The sequence below is a fragment of the Haliaeetus albicilla genome, chromosome 15 (assembly GCF_947461875.1).
Source record: "Haliaeetus albicilla chromosome 15, bHalAlb1.1, whole genome shotgun sequence".
Lineage (NCBI taxonomy): Eukaryota > Metazoa > Chordata > Aves > Accipitriformes > Accipitridae > Haliaeetus > Haliaeetus albicilla.
In genome coordinates this window covers 30602166-30628442 of record NC_091497.1, presented here as the reverse complement: position 1 = coordinate 30628442, position 26277 = coordinate 30602166, and the positions used below count along the sequence as shown (strand labels likewise).

Here is a 26277-nt window from a genome sequence, read left to right as displayed (position 1 = left end):
GCATAGGGAGACTCACCACCCACAGGCTACTACTCAGCTTCAAAACCCTATTAAGGTTGCTAAGTGACAATGAAGTAGCGCAATCTCGCACCATTTGCAAACCCCAAACATTTAAAGGCAAGGAACTGAATGGTTCAGATCATCATAAATCTCACGCCGCCTATCTAATAAACAAATAAATTCTCATCAAGTGTACAACCTTGCTGAATTCATTACAATAACATTAACTCTCCCAGGAGTACAGCTCAGGTTTTTGTTATCATGCTTTCAGTATCTATGCGGTGAAATATTCCTAAATAGGAACATTAGTCAAATGAAAAACTTAGCTGGAAAAAAAAAATTATCTGTTCTTTCTTCATAATTGCGCAATATATCAGGATAATTCCTACAGGGTAAAAGTTTTATAAGTTAACTACGTTCTGACTTCATGTACGAATTTTTTATGGCCCACATCCAACAAGCACTTAAGCACTGGCTTAATTTTAAGAAGGAATTAATCATATAAAAGTGTACAGGACGACTGAAGTGTTTCAGTATGTGCTTAAATGTTTTACTAGAATAAATCTCTTATTTCATTTTAAATAGCATCTAATGCAGTGGTCTTATTTTTAGCACATCAATGAAATAATATTTATTTTGGGTCAGCATTAAGCTTGTTTGGTGTGATAAATGCAATGTTTACATTAAGAAAGAATGAGGTTTCTTTTTATTATGTTGTGGAGGATGTAAGTTATGGATGCCCGCAAGCTAGGCTTTTTTTTTTTTGCCATTGCTAGCAAGTTGAGAGCTGTGGCTTGAACTTAGTATAATAGAGCTGTGGTTACCGCACTGTTATTTAGTAGCCTGTTCTTAGGTTTTTAAAAGAAGATTTTGGAGAACACAGCTTACTTCTTGGAGGCAGGAGGGGAAGGATAAAACAGTAATGTAAGAAGGCGGCAAATACAAAGGCGAAAGAAAGAGTTACCTCTCTTCGGAAAAGACAAAGTCCAGGTACCAAAGTATCAAACTGAAAAAAATGAACAAAGACAGCCATGCTGTCAATACCTTTATAACATCACATCCACCTATGTTACAAATAACTATAAAGAATCTCAAAAACTTAATGGCCAATCAGAACAAAATACTGGTCTTGTGGTTCCTCTGCAAGTGAGCTACTTCACAAGACACCAAACTATGTCTTAATTAGCCCTATCAGAGGAAAACATCCAAAACATCAGAATGACTACAGAAGCATTCTTTTATACCCAAAACTCCATATTCTGAGCTTCAATGAATCCACACACAAACACATATTACCTTCTTGCTGCACTTAGATTTTGAGATCTCCAGAATATATATGTTGTTCTATAGATCCCTTAACAGAAGCACTGTTGGTCAGAGTTCAAAGTAACAGTAACATTGTTTAACAAAAAAATTAGCCTTTTGGAGCCTCCCAGAGCAAGAACATTGGTCTAAGCTGCCTTTTATCATCTTCAGCTAGTCAAGAGAATTCAGTATTTCCCTTCAGATAAAGGCTTTGTGATAGTGAGACAGACTATTCTTTTGATCACTACTTCAGTTAGAAAATCACTGTAATTCTATGCATTCTGCTACAGATATCCAAACTAACTTGGCTAGTCCAGCTAGTCATACAGTAGTCATACAGCAGTCTTGCATCTTGGATTCTGATGTAACTGCTGGAAACAATTCAAAATGTCCACAAATTATCTATATAGCCTTACATGGATAAAGACACAGCTATAGAATAGTCCTTTCTTGAGCTCTGGCATGGCTGTTCTGTGTCTTTGGGACTGTGCACATGAAGTTCACAAGATAAGGCATCTCAGAAAGGGATTCCCAGTTGTCATTTATTCTTGAATGAGTCTCTTCTTGTGTTTCTTAAAAAACAGATATTCTCTCTAAACTACACAATAAGCTCAATGTGTTTCACCTGATCTTTTTGGCAGAAAAGCATTCCCCAGCTCCTTGGAACAAAACAATCAAAATCTCTTATATTAAAGATGAGAGTGTGATTATCTTGTCTTTTTTCACATACACAGCTCACCAGCTGGCGGGGGGTGGGGGGGGAAGGATAATTCATGTTATCTCTCAATACAAAATAGCATTAATCATTTAAAGATTCTAGAAAGAAAAAAAAAAGCAACATTTTCTTTGAGACCTGCTTGCAAATATCTACTGAAAAACCTTACAAGCTCCTCCTTTCTGGTACTTAGCTGGCAATTTAAGCTTTGCCAATACATGCATCACTAAAATGCCTTCGCAGATTTCATTTCAGTTTTATACAAACATGTGTCAGAATTTGGAGTGGTAATGACCACTGTGCCTTAAATAGCGTAACTCTTTCCATCCTAACCCCGCTTGCTTCTACGTAGGACGTTCAGTCATTTTTAACCTCCCCGAACTACCATGTCTTTGGCTGAAATTTTCCATTAATGGACCCTTTTCTGAAAACCTATGTAGACATACAGCAAGTATGAGAAGCAACAAATATTGCACAGCATGTCATGCTAGAAACTGGTTTGCTTCATCCAGGCATACTCTAGAACTGAGTAATATATATATGTATATGAAACTTTAAATATATTGCTCTGTGCATTAACTATGTGTGTCTGCATCTATCAGGAACATATACTGATGAACTGATTCTGAATATTTCACTTAAAAAATAGGCTAAAGTCCCCAGGATGCAGGGAGGGAATCAAATTTGCCAGATTTTACAACAGTTGTGAGAAAAAGTTGGTGAAACATTTTACTAAGGATGGATATACAGTACAACTAATTTAGTTGCAGAGCGAAAATGATGGAAAATACAAATACTGAAGACAGATATCCTGCAGCACCCTTCAATTTCTTCTGTGGACACTGCCAGGTGCCAAGAACTTGAGGACGACTGCTATGCACTTGATTGCTTTAGTTCTGCCCCATGCTGTGTAAACACAACGATAAAGTTTAGTGACACTATATGTCTTACAGCAGTTGCAGAATGAATTGCAAATACAACACATTTTGAAGCTGTGCAGATTCAGACAATCCTAATGCACATAGAGGATCCCCATTAGGGTTAACTTTGCTACCGTAGCATTTTCCTGAGAACTTCTGGTGCATAAAAAACATGCTTCCTTAACCAGTAAGGAATCGGCCACTAGTTAGCTGAGTAAATGGGGAACTATCAAAGCTAGAAAAAGCAGATTACATTGCAGGGAATGATGTTCATGAAGTCTAACGCCAGTATCAACCACAGCACTTTACATTTAGGTGAATTAACAAGCTATGGTAATCAGAGAGAAATGTATACCAGAAACAAACAGGAAGTGACTACTGGGACTTGGCACTGTCAAATGTCACCATATGGAAGAGGTTAGAAACTTTTTGAAGGCTCAGTTCCTAAATGGCTGGTGTTATCCACTAAGGCCAATAAAAACACAGTGGGGAATTTAATTAATTTACTTTTATTACTCCATAATGATTTAGGATCTCTAAAAAAATATATTAAGACCTCAGATAAGATAATTCTAGTAACAACTCTTGCCATTTAACTAAGCAACGCTGCATCATCTCCACTAATTATAACACACTCGTGTTTCTGAACATCTCCCACGTTACAGCAACTTCATTATAAACAAAAACCACTGGGGGTGAAGGAGAGGAAGAAAGCATTCTCCCAGACACATTACAAGTGTATTTATCTCGCTCAATACAACGTATTTTCTTGCACTTCCCGATTTATACTTTCTGCTCCAGAATGTCTGCTTCATCCAAAAATAAACACAGGCCAGATAGATACCCAATTGCAGATTTGAGAGCAAAACATGTATCCAGCAGAGCTTTCCCATTAACTGCACATGGGCCCATTAAAGTAGGAAGCCAGGTCAGCGATGAAAGTGCTGTTCTTCATCCACTTTTTAGCAGAGAGTACTCAAGGCAAGAGTAGGAATTATAGCTGTGTTCATCTGACGACTCGAATTCCAAGTATTCAGGGACTATTTCATTTACTAATCTTGTGCTCGTCCCCAAGATGAGCAGAATTTAAAGAGAAAAAGTGTCAGCTCTAATTTGAACCTTCCCTTCTCGACAGGTTCCAGCCATAAAGAACTGAAGCAAGACCATCTTTTTAAGGAATGTACTTTGCACTGCAGTGATTAACTTTAAAGAAACTAGAAGCCAGCTGACAACAGGCAGAGTTTTTTGGGCTGCAGCTCCAAGAACTGAAGTCATCTGCTTCATTTAAGGAAGGCACCGTAGCTGCCTGTCTTAACCAGCATCTTTAAAAGTTAAGAAGCCAAGTTTAACACAGACACATGGAGAACTTTCCACGACTTCAATCCCCAATATAACACTGTTTGTACATCATCATATATACTGCTTCAAACTGTCTGACTACAGTTTTCCAAAGTCCTCATAAAAACAATCTGTATATTCCAAAAATGTTTTTTACCAAGACACTTTTTATGTACTAAATGTTCAGGTCTCCCAGAGTGGGGGGAAATGGTGGGTAGACATCACGAAGTCAAGAATTATTTCCATGCTCTCCATTCGGTAATTTGGCTCAAAACTGCTCAAACTTCACAGGGTATCTGCCACCTGTTTATTCCCTTGCATTTCCTCCAGGGAACACATACGAGCTCCGCAGATGCAACAGCTTCCAGGATGAGGTTTAAAGATCCTGGCTTTAATCTCACAAAAGTGTTAATTAATTTTGGTCCTGACTCCCCTAAAGACACCTACTGCTACAGTGTCGCTCTACAACCAAGTACAGGGCTTGAGCAAACAGCTCCTAGGAACAAACAAGGTGTTGGCCCAAAGAATAGTTTAGTTCTTTGCACCACAACTTTTTCTCTCCTCCTCAGGTTTGCAGACACCAAAACATGCTGATCTTCAATTTTTCTGTCTGGGGAAATTAGTAATAGCCATACTTTGACACAGACATGCTTTTAAAGGACTCTAAAAATGTGGGGAATACATATGCATGAACTAAAAACACACCCATGATAGAAGTTACCTGACTGTCCAGCCCCATCACCCATCCGTTTCTCGTAGCGATTTACTGTGAAAGTTGTTCCACTGAAATCAAGCAAGCAGTTTGCAGAGGAAGTTGCTATTCAATGTGGGCAAGCTATGGTGAAACTGGACAACAGACTTCTAAGTAGAACTGTGAGCATACAATTAGCGTACCACAAACAAGCAATGAACTTCAGTGTAATTACATCTGCCAATATAGTATTCTTTCTTTTCATTTTCCTGTTGTGTTTTTCACCCCCTGCCCTCAGCCAAATAATTAATTGTTTTTATTTAGGAAGGAGAGGGCAAGGCTTAAAAAACTCCCTTTGAGCACTACAGGTGCTAGAAATCTTTAGACTTACGTTTCTGCTAGCAAAAGGGCTTTGCTCTTATACATACGTTTGCTAAATCTTATTATACACGCTAAAAAAAATCCACTCCTGAATGATTCTATCTGCAAAGTATCACCATATGGTAGCTTTCACAAATGATCAACTGTACCAAAACATCTAAAAATAACATCTTCCTTAAGTAAAATAAAAACAATTACCAGCAGAGACTTTTGGGTATAGTTCTGAGCTAAGGAATCAATACCACGTTGCTGAAATGCTTCAAGTACGCATATAAGCAACCTCCGGAGAAAAATAGCACAGCGTTAAATGGCCCGCAAGCATCAATGATAAATGTAATATACATGTTTTGGGTTCTTTCAAGAGTCTATTCTTAGCTGTAAGACAAACCCAATCCATTTAATTAAAACCTTAGCTTACAAACACATTCACTGAGTAAGTGAAGCTTAACAAATCTAATTTGAATGAAAGGGACGAGCTGGGTAAAAGAGCAGCTCCCTGACGTTGCTTGCTCTAGTGGTTTCATGTAACCACTGATCACCAACTACTACAACAGCAAACATACAACACCCTTAAACTAAATGGGAGTTGTCTGTCTAAATATAGCTACTTTTAAATAATGCATGGCGAGTTATAAAATAAAGTGCTATTAAATTATTTAACATAGGTCTCATCTTTAACAAAGATAAATCACTTTTAATTAAATGGAAAGAAAGATGTTTATATTCGGGGTTGCATATTCTTGTAAATTGCAACCAGTAAAGCAACATTTTATGACTCCAATTATGTCAGCAGTCAGTTTTTTCCTATATATATCCAATTCACAGAAATAGAACTGAGACGCAAACTAAGATAAGCAAAAGCATCACTTGTAGAGCTGTCTTAGAACATCAGGCAATGCCAGCTTTGCATTCATTCACAGCCCTCAGATACAGAATATCACACCAACCTGTAACAGCTGCTAAGAATTGGCTGGGATCTCATGCTCACAGACCTGTTTCAATAATGTTCATAATTCACGTTTTCCTTACGCAAGCATCAACCTCTATGAGAGCAAACCCTGGAATACACTTAACACCACTACAGCTAATAAAGCATCATGTTCTGTCACTTTTAAAACATTTTGAAGACCGCCACACAGAAGTGGTGTCAAAGCTGGAAGTTTGCGTGGGACTATGTTTTCAACACGATGCAATAGTTGTGTATTACTTACTATAGTAACCCTTCAGCCGGGCCTAACAACTGCAAATGCAAAATTAACATTTAGCAATAAAACGGGATGACATGTCGTGTTTAGGAGGTTTCAGGAGAAAAATTGCTTTCCACCTCGCATAATGGGATAATGCTACTGTTTAACAACCAGTGCTTTCCGTTTAAAGGCGGCTGCCTTTTGGATGTAGTGTGTGAAGCGAAAGCTCAAGGGAAGAACAGCACCAATCCAACAGGACTCCGCAAACAGCTCCTTACTAACTTTACTGGGTGCTCTGTAAAGGGAACAACAACACATGACCTATTGTGCAGGAATCAAAGTGTAAGTGTGATCTGTCTGGGCCTGCATGGAGTCACTTTACCCCTCAAACCAGACGCTTACAGCAAAAACCCTGATCTTGATGTCGCTGCACCCATAAGCTCTCCCCAGCGGGGTTCTGTGCAGCCCCATCACTGAACGCGGGCCACGGTTTGTAGGAAGTCACAGGATCCTTCTACACGTAAAGTCAGTCAGGTCTCATCGTTTTTATACTTCTGAATGCATGCTTGTTGAAGTTCATTCTACAGGACAAAAAGGCGATGTAAACACACCATCCATCAAGAAGTCACTCCCCCCGGGACGACTTCGGCAGCCCGAGCCAGCCAAAAACCGGCATCAACCTGAAACCTTGACAGCTGCTTTACCTCCCCAGCCCCACGAGCGAGGACGTATGGAAGTTTTACTCCTGTCCCGCCAGGTGCCTTTCAAACTGGACACCGCGGTTTCCCTCCTTCGCGGCACTCCCGCTCCCAAACCGGAGTCCCACGTTGCCACCGCGGGGCTCCCCGCCTGCCGCTCCGAGGGAGCGGGCGAAGGCGGCAGGCCCCCCGCCACCGGGGCTGAGGAAGACGAAGCGGTGGGGGGGGAAGGAAAGTTGGTGAGGAAGGGCTCGCCGCGGCAGCCCACCCGCGCTGTGGGGAGGCAGGGCGGGATCCCCGCAGGCAGCGGTGCCCGCCGCTGAGGAAGAGGAGCCGGAGGGAGGCAGCCCGCCACCGCTTCCCCCACACCCAGGACGCCCGGGCAGGGCAGGGCAGGGCAGGGCAGGGCGGCTGCCGGGGCAGGCGGTTTCCCCTCCGGCCCCACGGAGCCCCGCCGCCCCGGGGGGCTCTTCCTGCCAGCCGGGGACAGATGTGGACGCAACAGCTGGACGGGGAGGAGGGGAGAGGGAAGGAAGGAAGAGGCACGGCTGCCTCACACACACACACACACACACACACACGCTCCCCCCTTCTCCACACACAACCCGCCGCCGCTCCCGCTCCCGGGGATGCGGGCGGGATGCAGCGGCCGCCCCCGGCTCCCGCCTGGCCCCGCACTAGGACGGGGATGGAGAAACTGAGAAACTTGCCCCGGCGGCAGCGGGGCCGGCCGGCTCCTGCTCCCCCCCCCCCCTTACCTTGCTGCGGATCTGGCCCGAGGTGGACACTTTCCGGATGAGTTTTTGGGGGCCCTCGTGTTCCCCTTCGCTGTCCGACGACTCGTCCGCCGCCGGCGCCGGGGGTTGGGGCTGGGGTTGCTGCGGGATCCCGGCGCCGCTCATCCCCGACTCGGCCCCGGCCATCTTCCCGGACTCCTGCCGAGAGAGAGCACACGAGCCCGGCTCAGCCAGGGCAGCCGCTGCCGCTCCCCTCCCCGGGGAGGAGGAGGAGAAGGAGGAGGGAGGAGAAGGAGGAGGCGGTGCGGGAGGGTGGGGAAAGAGGCGGCGCGGGGAGGAGGGGACGAAGGCGGCGGGGACGGAGCCGGGCGCTGGCGGAGCGGAGCGCCCGGCCGCCATCTTCCGCCGCCGCCCCCTCTGACAGGGCAAGGCCGCGCGCCCTGCCCTGCCCGGCCACGGCGGGCTCCGCTTTCCCGCCCGCAGGGGGCTGAGGCGATGCCCCCCTCCCCGCCCCGACACACACACATACACACACCGGCGGGCGGAGCGGAGGGCCGGCGCCCCGACCGACGGGCTTAGACACCGGGAACGGCCGCTGGGTGCCGGTGCTTGCCCCGCCGGACCCGGCCCGGCTCGGGGAGAGGAGGGCGAGGGGAGTGGGTGGGCCGCGCCGCCCCGCAAGGTGAGCAGCGGGGCGAGTCTGAGGGGCGAAACAGTTGAAGGCGGGCGGGGAAGGTCCCCGGCGTCCCCCCCGGCCGTTCTGAGGGGCTGGGGAGCCGGTCCCGGTCCCTCGGGTGTTTTCTGGGGACAGGAGGGACGGCGCCTAGTGCCGTGGGGTCCTTCTCTGTGCCCCCGTGGAAGCCTTCGGCCTCAAAGCGTTGGGAGAGTTTGGGCAAAGGCGTGCGTTGCCTTGCGGTTGTTTCCTCCTGCTACTTCGATTTTCTTACTACTCTGTTCGCTTTTGTCTTTGTAAAAGAGGAGCCTCTACCTTTGGGGAAAGAAAGGGTCAGTTTTCCCTTTCAGTCTGAGATCTGGCAGCTCACGCGATCTCGAAATGTCACCACATGTTCTGAATTGTGGGACTTGGGAATTACTGCGGCTTGTATGCAGTCAGTGTTCAAAATAAGCCTTTAAATCACAGCGCTACTAAATAAAACACACAACTCCTAGCTGCGTGGACCGGATTAAACATCAGAAAGCAATCAATACTTGTGGCTTCTATATTCCCACAATTCTATTTATATTTCTAGAAAGGGAACTGACATCTCTTAATATGCTAATATAATGCCGCAGTACCTAAACACAAAGCAGTTAATGAGAAACAAAAACAGACCCACAGTGCGCAACCTATCCTACACTGCAGGCACCTTGCCGCGATCTTAATTTCATACAGTCCAGAGCACCCCATTTCTTTTATTGGGACTTTATTATTCGTAGTAGGGGAAATGAAATATTTCCGTGAAGGCTTGTGGGTCTTGTGGCTTAGTTCTGTGTTACTGCACCAGGTACTTCAAATGTGATTCTACTACCCTCCTCTACCTAGGATCACTTATACGAAGTTATATTTAAAAAATTGTCAAGAGTTACATTAAAAAAGTCAACATTTTATTAAGTTATATTTTAAAGGAATTTTGAACATATTACCTACATCCCCTATTAGAATAATTTGAACATATTACCTACATCCCCTATTAGAATAAAAATAGGGCCTAAATCTCACCATTAATACCACATCTCAAAATAGATGAAGTTCTCTTATGGTCCCTTTTCCTTACTGGCTAATTGTGAAACTAAGGGATGATTCCGTCTCGTGTCGCTCTTCACCTGCAAGGGAGTTTTCCTTTTTCAAAAACATAGGATCAAACTTGGGCAAGCACAAGTATGTACTGCTCTCAGTGAATTAATCTAGGGCACAGGAAGAAAAATAGGTTAAGAGCAACATTTAGGGACACTTGTTCTTTCAACCCTCCTTTCTTCCTCTTCTCCACCTCAATTTCAGGAATAGCAAATTACACCAAAACACGTCTCACTGCAGTTCCTTAGCCTTTTGAAGTAAATGACAATTGAAGATTGCAAGAGGACAATGAGACAGAGTTTGCTAATTAATGCTAACATGTATTACGTGTAATTGTGACTGTGATTTGAGGAACGCTTAGTGCTAAAAGAACGCCAGCAAGACTAACTCCATGTAATTCAACTGCATTAAACAGCGCTAGCTGAACAACACTAGTTACTGTTAGATTTGTTTGTTTGTTGTTTGTATTAAAAAAGCATTCAAAATACCGGCACATGTGACTGCTATGTATTTGTATCACAGGACTAGGATCCTGTCTGAAGTTATGTGCGAAACTGTTTGGAAGTAGACATTTCACCCACAGAGAACACATTTCCAAATTCAGTTGAAAAGGAGAGACAAGACAGTGAGGGGGAGAGGCACACAAAGACAGCGTATTACTCAGGTGTATAATTTGGGATTAGGACGTTTGAACTCGGGGAGATCATGAAGTTGACTCTACTGATGACCCCAAATTTGTACCTTTTGGGTTTTTTTAATAAAACATTATCTGGTTGCTTGTTCCTTACATATTTAGACCTCGAGCCTAAAAACAGTAGGTGGTTAAAGTGTATTTCCAAAAACATCCTTCCACTGAAGTTTTGAAATAATAAACACACAGCACCAGTATCTTCCAGAGCAAGACACTAATCTGGTTTGTTTTCAAACTGCTTTCGCAATTGGTTACACTGCAAGCTAATTTAAAAACTTGTCTTGAATTTTATAAAACATTGGACCATTTAGCGATGGATGTAAATACATTGTTTCATCGTTATTAGATGGAAAAATAGAAACAAGTTAATAATTTGGGTGTTTAAATATAGCAGCTCCCCTGACATCCCATGACTATTACAATGCCAGCAGAGGAGCTGGAGATTTCCTTAGCTATCTGTGTAGCCAGCTCAGATTTCCTTCACTAGATTTCATCTCAAGTACATAAAAGCTGCTAAAAGACTATCTGCAGGTGAAATGTGCAATAAATACAATTCTTCAACTTCTGTTCACTTTCATAGCTTAACAACCAGCCCTAGCTTCTGGGCACTTCCTGCACCGTGCAGAGGGCATGATGCATCCTCACATGGGCTACCCTGTTGTGATATTCCTCTCTCCTGACTGCCCAAGCACGAAAATTGGGTTACGAGGAGAGAATGCACCAGCCTTTCACTTCCAAGCAAGTCTTTTTCATCATATCTTGATAAACCTCAGAGTGCAATGAAAAAAAAGTACTAGGAACGTTCTCTCAGGTCACTTACTGTGAAGACTTTAGTAGTAATAACCTAAATCTGCAAATGATAGGAAATGTCCCGCAAGTACAGTTCCATGAGAATATGGTTTCTGCAAAGTACGTACTGGAATCTGTGAAATTACGGGCTCTAAAATCCGCAGTCACCTAATGTTTACAGAGTTCTTCAAAATGAAGAAACCAAGCAAGTGTCAAGCGTTGTTGAAAGTACCCGAGCATAGAAAGTTGTTTCTACAAACGTATACGTTGTCCATGCACAAACACAGTTTCAAAGAGCTCACCGTTTCCACTTTTTCTTCTTTTCAGAGGCATTAATAGATAATCAGGGTCCAGTTCCAGCCTTTATGCAGGTAAAGCTGCCTAAGATAGCCACGAAACTGTGCCTCAGTAAGGACTGCCAACTTGACTTCCATCCCTTCATCTCACAGCTGAGATTCTCCCAGGTGATCGATGTCAGACTCAGTATGAGAAATACTGAATAGCACATTTCAGCTCAGTGAATACAGCTATGAATACCATGGTACAAATGGTACCACTAGACTTCTGCAAGTCAGGCTCTTGAAGAATATGGGGCTGTATGCAGCCATTAAAAACACATACAGTATTTGCATGCACTATGTCTTTCATTTAACATACTCAATTTCACACTTCCTATCCTAACTGAAGTCAGGGAAGACTGGTGAAAAATGCAAAGAAAGGTTGGCATTTAAAGGGAGATGCTCAACTGATACAAAACAGCTCCGCTGACATCATTTGTGCTACAGCAGTTGATATCAGCTGATGATCTGCCCTTTACATTCAAAGAATCCCAAAGTGCTGAGTAGATACATGCACTGTGAGAATGTTTTAACTCGACCGCATCCAGTCCCGAAAATAGAATATGTGTCTCTAAAACACATACGCAGTGTAGAAAAAAATTCAAATACGCATGCACTCTAGCTGCGCTGGAGATGATAGTTTATAATGCAGATTAATGCATTATTTGATTCCAGGAACAGAAATTATTCCAGCTCTGATATTGATTCCCTTCATAACAAGCAGATTTACCTCTTTTTCTCTAGGTCACATTGGCATCTATAAATTGAAGGGTAATACTCTTTTTTCCCTCCACCTCAAAAAGTTGTTCTGAGGGGATCTGAATGAATAGCGGTATATGTGTCAGATTAACAATGTATTATTCATCATGATTAAAAGATCTGATTGAATCTTTCCTAATTTTGGTGGTTACTGATAACCATAGTTTTTAACTGGGCTCCCCACACTGAGCAAATTGATTTCAGATCTGCCTGTCTGAACTCCCTCCGCAGATCAAGTTAGCAATGTTACTCTTCCTTGGCTTCCTTACTTACCAAAGGGGAAGCCAAAATACAACAAAATGCATGCATACCACTGTTAAAGAGAGTAACTACATCACTTGTGGCTGTTTCAGGAGTAGCAGAGGCAATCCCGTAACCTGTAGATCACAGAAGTGTGCTGTATGCTTCAGAATGAAAAGGTGTAAACCAGTAGAGGTCATCAAAAAGTCCCTTTGCAAATGTGTTAGGACCCATCTATGCATTTCAAGGGAAAGGTAAAGTCAAGACTCAGGTCTCATATAAAATATGAAAGTCAGGTCTAGAACTTTGTAAGACATATATTATGTGTATTTTGAGTAGAAAGCCACTGAATCCCTCTTGGAAGAATGCCGGATGAGCCTCACATTTTCTGTTACTTTTATTTAGCTCCATCATGGAGGGTCTAAAGCAACTCTTAGTGGAGTCAGGAAGAGGTTTTCCATTCAAAAGTGAGCTGTAAATTAAGGAAAGGATTTTACAGAAATTTGAAATTGCACACAGACAAGTCCAACCCTGACAGGCAAAGGAGAAGTGGTGGCTCCATTTGATGTCCATCACTTATTTCTCAGAACAGCTACAGGAACAGCACTGCTCAATGACTTCTGACAATTTGCATAGATAATTAACTTGCACAGATTCAAAACCTGCAATAAAGAGTTTCCCCCATCCTGGTGCTCTTTTTCTGTGTTTTGAGAGCAAGGGAGAGGTCTGGGCACTTTTTTTTCCCTTCATCATGCAGTTCTTCACCTAAATCTCCCTTTGCCCCCATTATAATAAAAAGCCTGCTTACGAGCAGATACAAAGAAGAACAATGTGGCTTTTGCCACAAAGACTATGTATTTTACCAGCAGGTTACCAGGTAAAGGACTGAGTGGTTTAGCTGAAATTAAGTCTTGTAAAGGAAATCAGTGCAGTGGTTAACCTTGAAACTGCATTCATGGATGTACTCTCTTTAACAAATGCAGCAATGAAATGATAAACATGACCCAAATCCTGGCCCTTACTGGGGGAGGGGGAAAAAAAAGATGTGCTCTTTGTTTATCTGAGCCCTGCGCACAGAAGGAAATGGGTTTGGATGCTTCAGCCAGGACTCCGCATTTCCAAGCGGAGGGGCTGCCATCCATCTGCCTCCTGAGTTTCAGCTGAGTTTCAGATGACGGCAGCCAATTTAAATGTCACTGTTTAATAGGATAACGCATTCGCGGGAATCAGCTTCGCCACCTTCCTCCCACGATGTCTTCGTTTCTCCAGGCAAAAATCTCGGGTTTCCCTTGCCTGATCCTTTCGGTGTCAGCTCCATGTTACCGGAACACACATACAGCTGTTTTCCCTATCACAGCTGCATCTCCGGCAGCAGCTTCGGGGCTTGAGGACTGCAGAGGGCAGTGAAGGGGGATGTTCAACTTCACAACAAAAAACGAGGCTAGGAAAAACGTATTTGGGAGGGCTACAAATCCTAACGGGGAAGGGGGTGAACTTAGTTCACCATGGCTATCTCCAGGGCTGGGCTGCTGCTTTCCTGGGAGCGAGCATGCTGAGCCAGGCAAAGCGTGGCTCTCCCCCAGCTGCTCTTTAAAACTGGGTTTACAAGTAAAACAGGGGGCCCTGGACCAACACAACGAGTTAGCAGAACATGGCACAGCCATCGAAAGGGGAGCTTGGCAGTGGCACAGGTCCGTGCTTCACGTCACCTCACCAAGTTCAGGGCCAGAGACAGCCTAGCCTTGACCTCTCGGATAGCCTGAAATCTCCCAAGCACCTACCCAAAGCCTATTTTTAGCCCTCCCTGCCTGATGTGTTTGCACAATGGAGAAAAGCCCAAGAGCAGGACCAGACGGCCCTGAAAAGGGAAATCTGATTTTATCGCCTGCTGAGGATGCCGGTGACATGATTTCCTTCGGTTGGAAGGACTTGCTTAAACAAACCGCAAAGCCATCGCACCGCCGCTTTCCTCCCCGACACTTTGGGCACTGCCCTCCCTTCGTAGGAGCCGAAAGGCACCCACTTTCCCCCCACCCCACAAAGCAGGGTGGCACTGGGGGTACCCCAGCCCCGGCCCGCTTCGCCACCCCGCTGGGAGCGATTCCCAGCCTGGCTATAGAAGAAGAAGTGGAAAAAAAAAAAAAAAAAACAAAAAAAGTGTCTCTTTCTGGAAACTGCCTCCCAACGCTGGACACGTTGCTTTTGCTAAGAGAAGGCGTTGAATGCTATCAACACCCAACACCTCCCCCCCCCCCGGTAAAGTTGGAGGCAAGGCTCTCGGTGCTAATCCAAGGCTTTCCACCCGGGCAAGTGAAACTCGGAAAGGGCAATGAACTCCTCATGTGTGTCCCCCCCCGAGGCACAAGTCCACCAGCAAATGACCAGACACGGTGGGGGCAAAAGCCTCCCACCCCCCCCACCACCACCCCACCACCCCCGGGGAGAGGAGGACGAGAGCCAGCTGCCAGGCTCCGGCATGGAACGGGGTCGGAATGAAGGGAAAGAGGAGGGGGGGGGGGGCACGGATAAGGATGACAGCCCGACCCCCCCCCCGCAACAGCCCCCCCCCAAGACTGAACAATACAGGCAGGAAAAAGGGTAGGAAATGCCTCCGCAACTGCAAGGCACGCATGTACCTACCAGTTCCTCCCAGGCAGGGCTGCGGGTGCTATAAGAAGGGTACCTTTGCTCCTCCATCCCCCCCCCAGACCCCCCCCAGACCCCTTTTTTCCACGGGCAGGTTCAGCCGGGCTTCACCTCCCTCCCTCTCCTCCGGCTGGGAGCTCTTCCCCAGCTGCCGCTCTTCCTCCCCTCTTCCCCACACTCCTCCTCTACACCCCCCCCCCCGGCCCCCGCTCCTCCCTTTTTCCCCCCCTCCAGGGCCTTCCTCTTCCTCCTCCCTCTTTTCCCGGCTTTTTTCCCTCCCACGGCCACCGGGCTCAGCCCCGGCTCCCGTGGGGGGGAACCGGTCCTTAGCTGCCACGCCGCTCACATCATCACCGCCGCTGGGTCCTCCTTCTCGGGAGCCTTGTATACCCCCCCCAAATCCCTCCTTTCCCTTGGAAACCCGAGGGATTACCGGCAAATCGCCTTGGGTATAAGCCGGTTTATAGCCGCTTCGGCTGTCGGCGTCGTGGCTGCCGAGGATGCTCCCGTGGCGGGGGGGAATAAGGAGGGAAAAGCCCCCCACGATGCACCGGGAACCGCTGATGCCCCACCGGGGTTATGGCTCTTTCCCTTCTCCCCCCAGTGTCAAGGCCAGGGTCCCGGTACTGGGACAGCCCTCCGGCCCCAGCACCGAGGTCCTGAGAGCCCGGTACGGCACATTTTAACCCGCTTTGGGCAACCTCTTTCCCCTCCAGAGGGGTCGGGTGGTCCCGCATCTATCTTAAGACAAGCAAGAGGTGGGACAGGGCATGGGCACCGTGGAAAGGACACCAGGGACCTGTAGGCCACGGGTGACATGGGGCGCCTTTCATTTCCAAGGCCACCACGCCTGCCTCACGGCGTAGCGGGATTTGTCCGCCCTCCATCACGCCTTTTATTAATATACGCAGTGTGTATACTTCAGTCTTCTCAGTTTACTAGTTACCAGCATACCCTTGAACACCAGCCAACGTATTACGACTCGTCAAGCGGATGTTGTCTCTCCTACAAACTCAACACTTTCACTCACTCGTTTCTCCCCGTTGTTGCGGAACGGCGGGGTGCCCGAAAGAGTAGGACTAGAGGAGAGAGTGAGAAAATGAAGCTCAGTCGCCATCCAAAATAATGGTGTTCTTCACCCCTGTTTTTCTACGTTCCTTTTCATTCCAGCCTGCCCTTTGGAATTTGCAGCTATCGTGCTTGATTACAAAAAGGAATCTCTGGGTCATCTACTCGATAAATGCAAACATCAGAAAAGGAGTTGGATTTCACAAGAAAGAAGAAAGGAATTTGTATTTCTAATAGTTTTATTTAAAGATACATTCGTTTTCTTTGTGTTTTAAAGCTTTTTCGCACCAAAAAATGGCACACTGCCACCTGAGCTCTAGCTTTTGCAAAATACATAGGCAACTTACAAAAAACTAGCACTATTGCTGAAAAAAGGTGAAGTCTTATCCATGCATTTAACTAAGCCTGTAGCAAAATCCCATGACGTGGAGATGGTGTACCCCTAAGCCAGGCCCAAAGAAGAGCCACAGCAGTATAGCTCATTTGAGGAACTGAAATTGCTGCATTTCTTCCAGCAGTAGAAAAAAGGAACTATCTTTGTTGATAATAAGTTTATCAGCGGTCTGTTGATGAACTGCTTTGATGGTAAGTTTGTAACCTCAGGAGGAAGCAAACAAGATGACTTAGAACATTTTGCTTTTTGGAAGGCAGCTTTCTAAAGCTGATGGTGAGCAACCGTTGTCCAAGGATGTCTGGTCTCCTTCCCTTTGTCCCCCGAGTGTGAGAGACTGCTGAGGAATGTCATACTATTAAGGGCTTTACTCTAAGAACGAGTGTCAGAGTCAGATTAGTCAGCTCCCTTCCTTTCCTCATGATGCACCGGAGGATCTCACATGATGGTTGTTTATACCTCTCGACATCTGGCCTCCTTAGCCTTGGCCACGCTGGGGCTTTGTGGCAAAAGTGGCCTGCCATGAAATATATGTCATGCTAGCGCCTCGCATTTCTTTGCTTGCTGAACCACAAAAACTGAAAACTCATATACAGGAACCTCAAGCGACTTGAAGTTACTTCTTCACTCAAGCGCTACACGTACACTTTTGCCCTGAACTTCAGATTCTTGCTGTGCCTTCAGCCCCATTTTCTCTTTCACGTGCCCTGAATCTCATACCTGTGCCTAGATACGCAATTACATTCACCTCATTCCATCCCCTGGAGTTCAAAGCTTGGTTTCCGTAAGTGGAAAGCTACCATAGGCCCCAGAAGATTACAACAACCTACTTAGGCTGAAGGTACGTTTCAAGGTCTTGTTAGATAAGGAGGACAGACATCAGCCGCTGCACAGATCCTGCTAGGTCTAAGTGAAACCCACGCAATGCAGCTTCAGCTCAGCCCTGCCCTTTCGCGCTCCCCAATGTCAAATTCGATTTTTCACTTCTTTCTGTGAAGGAGACAGATTTCGGCCCTTGCTGAAGGAGTCCTGCCCTGTGTGATTTCCCTACGCGTGAGCTCTGCTCACCAGGTCGAAGAGCAGAGTTTCTGCCAAGACCGAGGTCTCTGTACTGCTTGGCCGAAGTGGCTGAAAATCAGGGGCAAAGTATTTCGCTGAAAAATGTAATTCTGTCAAAGCTGACATGGAATTTGAGGACAGATGTCAGAATCACAGGATTTGGAGTTTTGTTGTTCAGGGGCGTGCTGCCACATTTATAGAGGGGCAAGGGAACTGAAGTCAGGCCCAAGGCAAGGATAAAGCTTTGTTAGCGAGGGGTAGAGGAGCTGCCTGCTGTAACGAGGAGTGACCGACCGTCCCCTTGAGAACACGGGGACGTTGGGTTGAGAGAAGAGCTCACCGGAGGCAGGTCTTCACAACCAGCTTGGGAACAGACAGTGGTTCTCCTAGCTGGTCTACCAAACTGCATCAAAACCTCTCCCAACACAGCCTGGGGGTTGGTTTAATTTCTTTCTGATTTTTTGATTTTGTTCCAAGTCGTGTTGTTTATTTGGACCGTTTGGGGTTTTTATTCTTTTCAAGTTTTTCCATTTAGTCTAGACATTTGGGGTTGAATTTCTGGTAGTCTGCTCTATCTACTGTGTTCAAAGGTGCCTCCTCTCCCTCTGTCTCTTCTGTTCCCTGCCCTTAAAGACTCAGTGAAAACTACATCAACAAAGCAAACGTTTCATTATTGACTTTATTTTTACATGAAGAGCACTGAAAATAGTAACACATGCCTGCCTTTTCTAAGCAAAATATTTTGGATGTATTGGACGCACTGAAACATACAGATTTTTATTCCAATGCTATGCTTAGACATTCATGAGAAAGTCCCCACCTCTTTAAGTATTTCCACTCCCTGGGGGGGGAAAAAGGGACTTTCCATTTTTTTTCCTAATCTGAGGTGGAAAGACTTTAAAAGAATGAGCTTTTTTACAGTTTCCTACATTTTTTCCACCAGCACTGCACTTAGCGTATATCACATAAAGAGTATACACTAATTTTCATCAATTTATGCTAACATGAAACTTCATTCTTTTCTTGGCACGTAGTATGCAAGCCTAATTTGAGTAAATTCTTCAAGGAAATGTTGTCCTTCGTTCTCTTCATTGTAAACATGCCAGTTGGACTTTTTTTTTTTCCTCTTAGACAATTTTGCATACTATTTGAAGGTAGGATTTCATCAACACGGTAGTTGGGTAGTTCCTGCCAGACAGACAGGCAGCAACAACCCGCAGTGGGTCATTAAAATGATAAATGTATTAAAAGCAGAGTGAAACACACATTCCATGCCTCTTCAGTGATAACTTTTGGTGCATTTGGAGGCCGCTGTCACACATTTCTGCCCTAAACCAGCCCAATTTCATTCTCACCGTTGACCTCTCAGCTCGCACTTCCAAAAGCGTTGCCTGCACTTCGCTCAACCTGCAGCGCCCACCTGAAATAACATCACCCTGGGTTTGTCCAGGTGTGATGAACACGCTCCTTGGTTGATCATCCTGACCATTAACGAGGACATCGAAACATCCTTCCAGCTTGTGTGTGAAGCAGGGCTTCCTCCCGATGGCACGTCTTTGGATCTGTGAGCTCTGGGGAGTATTTCAGCTGAAAGGTGGTTTCCTAGGAAAATGTCCCATCAGTGTCAAAAGCTTTAGTAAAATGATGTACGTGGCATCTACCCCATCCACAGGCCTGATTTATTTGATGTTATTTGTCCTCAAAAAACCTGTATTTTTTACACCCCTCCCTGTTATCTTCTAAGTATTTACAAACAGTTCATTGTTATTTTGGGGAGAATTGAAGTTTATGTGATAGATCAGTAATTCCCAAGTTCCTCCTTTTTCTTCTTTTTGAAAGTTTCGCTTCATAATACAAGAACTGAACCGATTAAACACAGGATGTATCTTCACCTCATTTTTACATTTGAGCCAAATACCTCTGATGGAGTTTTGCATTTGTGGTTACAGACTTGGGGAAGCCTGGCACAAACTTAAGAATCTGCTTCTTTGAATTAATTCAGACCTTGCAGATGCAAGTTTTTGACAGTTATTCGAAAAGAGAAAGAGAAACAAGTAGTAAAGCATAGGGGTTACTAATGTGATACTTTAAAATTACATACAAATTAATAAATATATTACTTCTGAAATGTTCAGAACAAAAGTAAATGTTTTATTTAAACAATCTCTAAACTGCTGAAGGTTTATAACAGCCAAATTGGAGTGGGGGAAAAGAGCTTTGCCTCCCTCCTGACACTTAAAAAGGAGAAAACAAGTGGCAAAGTTATTTATATGGAAAATGGAAAGAATTTAGCCCACCCAACAACTTGGCACTGAGAAGGAGCCGTTCCTTTTATCTTTTTATGTGTTCTACTAAGTACAATGTTTGGGAGCTTTCCAATTACGGCAAATCAATATGTAAAATTCCTATTTTGGTCGGTTTTCTTCTTGCAGTCTATCACGGTATGTGTTCAAATAAAAATTAAACCAGAACTTTTTCCAAAAAAAATCCCTGCTTAATAGAGGAGAAAAAGAGACAGACTTATCCCAGTGGAGTTTTTATTGCTCGCACAAGTGAAAGGAAGAAGTGACAAGATGTGTGTGCAGTGGTGGGGGAGTATAAATGCAGCCGTGTGGTCATCCTGACTAAGTAAGATGGACTCGTGGCCATGGTCCTGATCTTCTTTGAAGATGAGCTAGAGAATACTGAGACAAATATTGTTGTCATAGCAAAAAAAGAAATCATTTTTCACAAGAGTTGGTGGATGTAGTGCTGAAAACCGCAGAGCATTTTTGTGGCCAAGGCAGTGAGGTATGTGCTTACTTTCAAGCACGCAGTTTGTCCCATTTATTTCACTTCCAGCACATGCTGAAAGCACATACTCTCAGTGGGGAACCTTGCAAATTGACAGATTTGAGAAGAGAAATAGTATCCATAGAGAAAGCATGAAAGGAAGGAAGGGAGATGGCTATGAGAAACAGAGCAGAGAATGAAGGATGCGTCTGTTTACTTTTCTAAGATGATACATTTTTCTGACAGTAGCAAATAAAACACAAATACCAATATTAAGTAAAACTGATGCTTTTAGTAACTGAGGCAAGTGTAACAAGACTAAATTAATTCTTACTATAATTCCTGTGATTTAAATTCAATTATCTCAGGGACAAATTGCTCTGCAAAGTTTTTCATAGAGTCTATTAACTTACTTAATGTGGAGTTGAAGTTCTGGCATTGCTCTAGAAGTGTTCCCACATTACTTTCAAGGGATCCCGTCAGATGGTTTGCATAGCTATTTTTACTTTTTAATAAAGCGAGGATGGCACATGACTTTTACCAGAAAAGAAAATACATTTTTGCTACTTTAACCTCGTTTAAGTTGCGTTTCTAACTTAAAGAAAGAGTCTTAATCCATGAAACAGCCATAGTGTATGGGAGAGCTCCAAATTAACGTTGGCTGGATAGCCAAGCCTAGTTTAGGCTTGAAAAAGTAAATGAAAAAGTAAATAAAAGGGACAAGTCTGTGTATTTTAGGTTAATAAAGCTGAAATGTACAGGAGTGAATATTATAAATATTTTTATTGAAGACTCATGTTAAAAATATTATGTTCTGAAGTTGACCGTCATCTTGTCATTTACCGCACAAATCACATGTGAATAATGTCTATATCTTTGTTTTTAGGGAAAAAATATTTTATTGTCTTACTGAAGAGTTGCACAGATATTTGATATTATTAGTACTACAATGAGGTGTAATGAATAAGTATGCATTGCTACTAGGCCTTACGGGTGGAGGTTGTTTATTAATAGAATTTACCCACCTGCATTACTGCTGCCAAATAAAAGCACATCCAGGCATGTATACTTCCCCCTCCTCCTTGGTATTTTAGGACCAACCAAATCCTAGAGAATTTGGTTGGTCCTAAAACCTTCCTTCACAGGGAGGTGAAGTAAAAGACCTGTGAGATTGTCCCGACAACGCTGGAAAACTCTCGCCGCTGGAGGGATGGAAGAAGCAGTGTGCCTGCCGGTGGGTCCTGCCAGCCCTGGGCACAGAGGGCATGGGGCAGGGGGGAAGGCGCGTTTGGGGTCCCTGTTTGGTACAACTGGGATGCTGTGGGAGACGGGTCTGTTTGCTTGTGTCACTGCGAACGGATCCGCCGGGCTGTGAAATAACCTGAGGACCTAATTCTTCCCTCGTCAGGAAAGGTGGAGCAAGGCACTGGTGACTAGCAAAAACATTTTTGACCAGATGAATAGCAAAAGGGTAAATTAAGGACAAAGTTTGGAGGTGCCTTTTGCTTTATGTTTTTCTGCACTCATAGAGTGTAGGAACAGGGATGTGATTTACAAGCAACCTTTTTTCCAGTGTGCGGTTTGTGAAATGTAGAGGGGCTTCCATGTTTGTGACCTGCGGGTGAAGCTATGCCAGGAGGAAATGTTTGTGGTTTGAATGGAAAAGTACCAACCTGATGATCCTAAAAGAGACTGAGCAGTTCCTGGTCAACCAGATTTATCAGGCACCAGTTTCTAAAATGAAAGCATCTGAATCCCATGGAAACAAGCAGAGAAGGAATCAGAGACAGGCAGCCTTTAAGTGATAATCTTTGCAGATGTCATGAAGACTGAGGGGACGGTAAATCACGAAAAGGGCAAATCATTGAAATAAATTATTTGGATTGCCTGGTGAGATAAGCGTAAGCAAATATATTTCTAAACAGCCAAATGCAAAGCTGTGCACTTAAAAACAAAGTCTGTAGGAAACACTTATCTTTAGGAGGGATTCTATGGGGGAATGCCTTGATTTTGAAAAGGTCTTAGGGGTCACGGTGATTAATCAGCTGTGCAAGACCTACGGCCAGAATCAAACAGTAAATTGGATTTAGGAGTAGAACTGGATCTATGAACAGAAGAATTTCTGGTACTTGTAAGTGAGTGATATTGCCTCTGTGCGTGGTACTGAGGTACACGCAGCTGCATGTAAAATCTTCTATAGTATATATAGTGTATAATCTCTACAGACTAGATAATCACCAGGGAATCTTCTGAGTTTATAATCATGGAAATGTGATAAATCTTCTGTAGGTTAGAAAAAACCCTATTTTATTAGAGCAACTAGGGGCATACAAATATCCTCATCCTGCCCCAAAAGTAGTGGGTTTTGTCATTAGAGGAGGTCTGGGGCACTATAAAACCTGGAGCATTAAGAATCCTACAGCTGAGGCACGTTTTCCGCATCCTCCATCTTATGCTCCCGATGACATCGTAGATGGTAATGATTGAAGCTGTCTATTTATTAGATGTGACAGCTTCCACTGATGAGGGTGTTTGTAATTCTAAGCAAAGAGCAGATGCTGAGATGAAATGTCTTTAATTTTCTAACCACAGAGTTGTTGCTTTGGTAGACTACTGAGACAGTGGTTCTGCGATCATTTAATACCAGCTCTATGTGGTTGTATGTCATGTAGCAGTATTAATTTGATCAAAATCAGGCAAGAGCGTATGATTCCATTTCAGTTGGTTTAGCCAGAGCACACAGCACAGTGTTTACATTCACTTTATAATTTTATGTTGATTTTATACTGGCTGCAGGAAGACAGCATGAAGTTAGAGTTGCCTAGACAGAGAATACTTGCTCTACATTAAATCTGCTAGGACAAAAATCCTCTCTTCAGTATATTGTTAACAAATCTGAATCAGTGGAGTGACTCTGTACCAGTACACTGCATTCTTAGGCTTACAGTGGCTTTGAGATCTGTCACTAAGTACTCCGAAAAAACAGATTCACTGTATTGTCAGACCACAGCTTGAGAGCCAGGCTGAACTGAGAGTTGAAATGGAGACACCAAAGAGTAATCTCATTGTGCCTGCTCTCCAACCACAAATGGTAGTACTGCCAAGCCCTGGGATACCTTTGAAATTGCCAGTGATTCCTGAAAAGAGAGAAACAAGCAAACAAAAATCTCCAGCCAAAACAGGAACAGTTTCAGGAAAATAGCCGGAGGTAAGGATGGTTTACTTTGAACTTCCTGTTTCAAAGTCAAGTTGTGTCTCTTCAGATGTAGACCATTATTTGGAAGAGGTTGAATTCCCTCACGTTTGACCTACATTGAGTTCTGGGGTTTGGGAGGGTGCTGTATGAGCTGGGCACGCCAATTAATTTTAAGGATGGTAGTAGTTGTAGTAAGTAAATGAACGATCTGCAGGAATGAGTAACTTCTTTCTCAACTGGCTGAACAATTTTAGAAACCATAAAGGTGAGCTGGTTGGAGGTTAGGCCACAAGGATTATATTATTTTTCAAAGCCGAAAGGAGGCACGGTGACAAAGATGCACTTTGAAATTAGCTTGGGAGGGAATATTCCATAAAACCCAGCAATATAGGCATCAGTATGGTCAGTACAGGAATGAATTCTGGTGGACTGATTTTTAAGCATGAATGCCTTGGACAGTCTGGAATTACAACATCAGAATTTACAATGTAGGTAGCATAAGAAACAAGGAATTCAAGCAGTCTGGACAGATAGTGAGTGCAATCTTTGTGGTGGAAATCTGGAATGAGACCACTGCTTTTCATGGCAGTAGATGAACTTGCCCCTGTGAAAGCCAGATCAGGTTCTATCTCATTACTCTACATTTTGAAAATTAGTTTTAAAAACCTGTTGCAGGGCATGGAACAGTCCCAGACAGGGGAGTGTCACCTTCTGATCTGCTGAATTTCACAAGGCTTTTATTATGTGAATCCACAAAGGCTCACGTCTTTACGAAGAGGCATTAACCTCCATGTAGCTAGAACAGTTGCATGCCAAGCCCTCAAAGCACAAAATTCACAACATTACTGGGTAGTTTTTGGAGTATTGTTTTGAAGACCCTTGAAAACACCACTTAATAAGAATATGCAAAAAGTCTGATGGTCTTTTTCTTCTTTCACTAGGAGGTCCAAGGGCTCACATTCTCAGGCAGTTTCAGAATGCAGAGTCTCTCATACAGTCAGTACATAGGATACATCTTGCCTATTCTCTTTTTTTTTTTGGCTTATTTTCATTCCACATCATTGAGAAAATACATAGCTAAAAATACTTCAGGATGCTTTCCAGGGAATACCACTCATGTGTCCCTCAAGAGACTCTTCTTCAACATTCTTTAACCCACATGGTATTCAATGTTTCCAGTGACAGACTGTGCCTCCATAAATAAGCTGCATACGTTCCTAATATGAGCTGTGCATTGCATATGGTGGAATAATTGCCTTAAAAGAATGTTGAGGCTACAAAAGGAAGCAGTCATAGAGGTAAGAAATGCCAAAATAAAGGCAGTCTGTGCAAACTCAATATGGTCCTGTTGTGCAATGCCCTGTCTGAGCCAGTCTCTCAATGCAGCCAATTTTTTCTTCCTGATTCATTCCAACTACAGGTACTTGCTATTCACCAGATGGGAAGCTACTTGATATTTCTTTATATTCTTCATTTGTAGTAAACCTTCTTGGTGGCTTGACACATTACCTTTTACTCCCTATCCATATGGACTAGAAGTAGAGAAGTCAACCAGCATGAACATGGCTCTAGTTGATGAACCATATTGACTCTGATCCTCCCTGCATACCTCCCCTCTCTGGTGTGGCAAAGCTGCGTTCAGATCTCCACGGGACACGCAAAATAACTCGCCCGTACTTTAAGGAATTTCCCTGCTGTGTTTCCAAACAGCTCCTTTCAAACAACAAGGCCCTGGTATCCCTAACAGTGGAAAGCATTATGCAAGCCAAGCTTAGAGACACTACCAGCTCTTTTTCCGCCTCCCATAGCATCACCCTCACAACTGCCATAGGAAGGAAAACTTGATCCATACATCAGCAGTGTCCGTTCACGAGCCATACACCTTGGAGCTACTGGGTGGAGTTATTTTCTTGGGGGAAGTACAAAATCCTTCTTCCTGATGCGCTGAAGCTCTTCAGTGAGTATCCCTCCTTCCATCACCCTTCTTGGTTTTAGAGAACCCAATCCCATAGCATGGGTCCCGAAGAGAAGCAGACTTTCATCCAAATGCCAGGTCTGCATGTTTTCCATGGGCAGGCACCTTTCAGTACCAGGCTGCGGAAAAAAATCCCACCACCCAAACCCTTTGAACAGGGAAGACAATACATTCTGTTTGAGAAATTGTTGGGAAACCAGATGACTAAAGGGGAGCAAAGCGTTGCTGTTGCTATTAATGATGCAATGATTAATGATTCCAAGTATCTGGGATACGGTTAACCCCTTTTATCAAGTCATCTAGGTGTATAAATAGAACTTGTAGGATTTGACTTCTTCCTAAAAGCCACACAAATTGCCTATTTTGCATTGGGTTACAACAACAGACAAATATGACACTGACATGCAGAACTACAGAACCTCCCTTACCATTAAAACAGACCCAAAAATCCCCTGCTAGGCTAATGGGGGGAAAACAAAAGCGCCATAGCTCCGAGCAGCCCTCAGGCCCCCTGCTCTGGTTGTGGTCTGGAAGGGTGAAGGAGCCCGTATTCACATCTTCTGGGGGGGTGGTGGTGTGAAGAAGA

At 44.1% G+C, this 26277-nt stretch overlaps 1 protein-coding gene across 5 annotated transcripts in view; it reads right to left on the bottom strand.

Annotated features, from left to right (window-relative positions):
* Positions 1 to 15281, bottom strand: part of DGKH (diacylglycerol kinase eta) — a 174482-nt gene extending 159201 nt beyond the window's left edge. For 2 of the 5 annotated variants that reach the window (XR_011327910.1, XM_069802638.1), the window contains exon 1: positions 7994 to 8248. Coding sequence is in view for 4 of the 5 variants with exons in the window: in XM_069802638.1 (XP_069658739.1) it covers positions 7994 to 8158 (165 nt within the window). In the remaining variant the exon portion in view is untranslated. Of the gene's footprint in view, positions 1 to 7993; positions 8249 to 15224 lie in introns of those variants that run through there. The other 3 variants (XM_069802639.1, XM_069802641.1, XM_069802642.1) reach the window with 3 other exon arrangements.
* Between the last annotated feature and the right edge of the window lie 10996 nt (positions 15282 to 26277).